The following is a 2,297-nucleotide window of genomic DNA, read 5'->3' as shown; positions in this document are numbered from 1 at the left end:
ATTGTAATTTTTTTATAATTTCTTTAAGCATTAAATTTTATTAGGAAAATGTTTTTTATTGTTTTAAATTAATATTTACAGTTCAAAATAAAAAGTAATCCTTAGTAAATCACATGCTTTGAGTATTGCGCTGTTCGGTTTAAACCATGCACTCGCGATCACGACGTAATCGGCTCGCCGCGAGATGAACGTCGACTAGGACTTCATCCAATTCGAAGAGAATTTCGAACAGGTCCGTCCAACCGGCGCACCTTCGCGCTGACATTTTCCGCCGGCTGGGACATGTGGTCAATCATAATGGTTAGATGACGCACCTTGTGTGCTATCCGGCCGGATGCTGCACATTCAGCCATCCGGGAAACCGGCATATTTCTGCAATAAGAACGCCTGTAACCAAAATGACAAAAACAAAACCGACCAAAACAAACTTGATTGCAAGCGATTTTCGATGCCCCCTGTGTGCGGATGTCACAGTCTTCTACGACGGAATGGTGGTAGATGGACAAAATTGGCCAAAATCTGGAACAACACCGGTAAACTAAAAAAAAAACTTTAAAAAACACGCACCACGGACGAGCACGATCCAAAACGTCAAACAGATTTAAGTACCGAATTTAGAAACTAGGGCGGCGCTAGTGGTACCTGTTGCAAAGAAAGTTACCCTTTTGAAAGGGTAACGCCAATGAGGTGAATCAAACGGATAGTTTTAACCCTTTTAAAAGGATAAAATGTACCCTTTTGCAAAGGGTAAACCTCGACTACCGTTTAAAAGGATACTTTTAACCCTTTCAACCGGTAACTTTATTTTTGAGTGTAAAAGGGTGACGCCGGGTGAACTTTAAAAAAGGATAGAATGTATCCTATTTGAGGATTGAAAGTACCCTTTTGAGGGATACTTCTGACTTTGAGTGTACAGACTCGACAAAGTTTCGTTTCTCAAAAGTGAGTTCGCATTAAGGTGTATCGAGAAATTAAAAGTGAGAGTGTGTGCGTGCAACATGGAGTTAAACTTTTTGAAAAGCCTTGGTAAGCTTCACAGCAACTGCACAGAAAGTTTAACTCCACGTTGCGATTTGACAGCTCGATTCACATCACACCGCATCCGCACAAAATTTGACAGATCCGTACTGCGGATACGGATGCGGAACAGTGTGAATGGCTGCATATGAAATGCATTGGAGAAATCGCGTCCGCACTGTGCGTCCATACTGTCAAATTTTGTGCGGATGCGGCTGCGGATGCGGTATAATGTGAATACACCTTTAGTCAACTCAAAATTGATATCTAGAGAGTTTACTTGAAAAATGCGATAGCCTGTTAAGCGTGTAGGACAGCGGACAGCGCTGTCAGATGTCATTTTCCGAAAGCCGAAAGGGAGGAAAATCACATTGCTGCCCAAGTGCTGACGAAAAGTTGTTTTTCTTGAAAAGTTGAGGAAAAAATCGCTCACGAGCCCACTCGCCACAATGCTGGACATGGAAAACATCAAACTGCCGCAGCTGGAGAACAAACAAAAGTCGTATGCCGGCATCCCGGAGGCCGTATTTGTGGTGAGTCTCGTTCGTCGGTCATCATACACTTATAAGGAAATCGATACCGTTTGACGATGAGTGCTGGTTGAGGAGAAAGGTGAATAATTTGAATCCAAAATTATTTATGCATTTTTTCCGCAGGAAGATGTCGAAGCCTACATGAAGCAATCCGGCAGCGAAGAGAACGTAGAGAAGGTGCTGAAAAGTCTGGACGAGCAGCATAGCAAGTACAAGTTCATGGAATTTAACATAATCTCGCGGAAACGGCGCCTACGGCAGCAGATTCCGGACCTGGCCAAGAGCCTGGAGATGATCAAAATCCTGCGAACGCAAACCGAGGACCGGGAGACGCAGTTTCTGCTGAGCGAGCAGGTCTTTGTGAAAACGTGCGTTCCGCCCACGAAAACGGTCTGCCTGTGGCTCGGGGCGAACGTTATGCTCGAGTACCCGCTGGACGAGGCCGAGGAACTGCTCAAGCAGAACAAACTGTCCGCCGAGGTTAACCTCAAGTGTCTGGAGCACGACCAGGAGTTTTTGCGCGATCAGATCACTACAACAGAGGTCAACATGGCCAGAGTACATAACTTTGATGTGAAAAAACGCCAGGCCAAGAAGGCCGCCGAACAGTGAGATGGTTCAGTTTAAGCCCCCTTTTTTCCCTCTATTTTCGCTAACAGATCGTAACTCGGATTTGCTTTTATTGACGGGTTTTGTATGACCTAGGTCATTGACCTTGTTGCTTAAAATACATCAATAATTAAATTA

The 2,297-nt window shown here is 44.4% G+C and overlaps 1 protein-coding gene across 1 annotated transcript; it reads left to right on the top strand.

The window, feature by feature from the left end:
- The first annotated feature begins 1,338 nt into the window (after positions 1–1,338).
- LOC6046194 (prefoldin subunit 3) lies at positions 1,339–2,297 on the top strand. The gene is made up of 2 exons (XM_001863390.2): positions 1,339–1,550; positions 1,674–2,297. The coding sequence occupies exons 1-2, from the start codon at positions 1,467–1,469 to the stop codon at positions 2,160–2,162; spliced, it is 573 nt and encodes a 190-aa protein (XP_001863425.2). The 5' UTR covers positions 1,339–1,466; the 3' UTR covers positions 2,163–2,297.

Source organism: Culex quinquefasciatus, chromosome 2, assembly GCF_015732765.1.
Source record: "Culex quinquefasciatus strain JHB chromosome 2, VPISU_Cqui_1.0_pri_paternal, whole genome shotgun sequence".
Classification (NCBI taxonomy): domain Eukaryota; kingdom Metazoa; phylum Arthropoda; class Insecta; order Diptera; family Culicidae; genus Culex; species Culex quinquefasciatus.
This window is presented reverse-complemented; position numbering and strand designations above follow the sequence as displayed.

What these genes read in the sequence shown, in the direction of transcription:
- LOC6046194 (XM_001863390.2), top strand. Translation starts at nt 1,467, where the DNA reads ATGCTGGACATGGAAAACATCAAACTGCCGCAGCTGGAGAACAAACAA. An exon ending in TCCCGGAGGCCGTATTTGTG is followed by an intron (nt 1,551 to 1,673) that starts GTGAGTCTCGTT and finishes TTTTTTCCGCAG; the next exon opens with GAAGATGTCGAAGCCTACAT.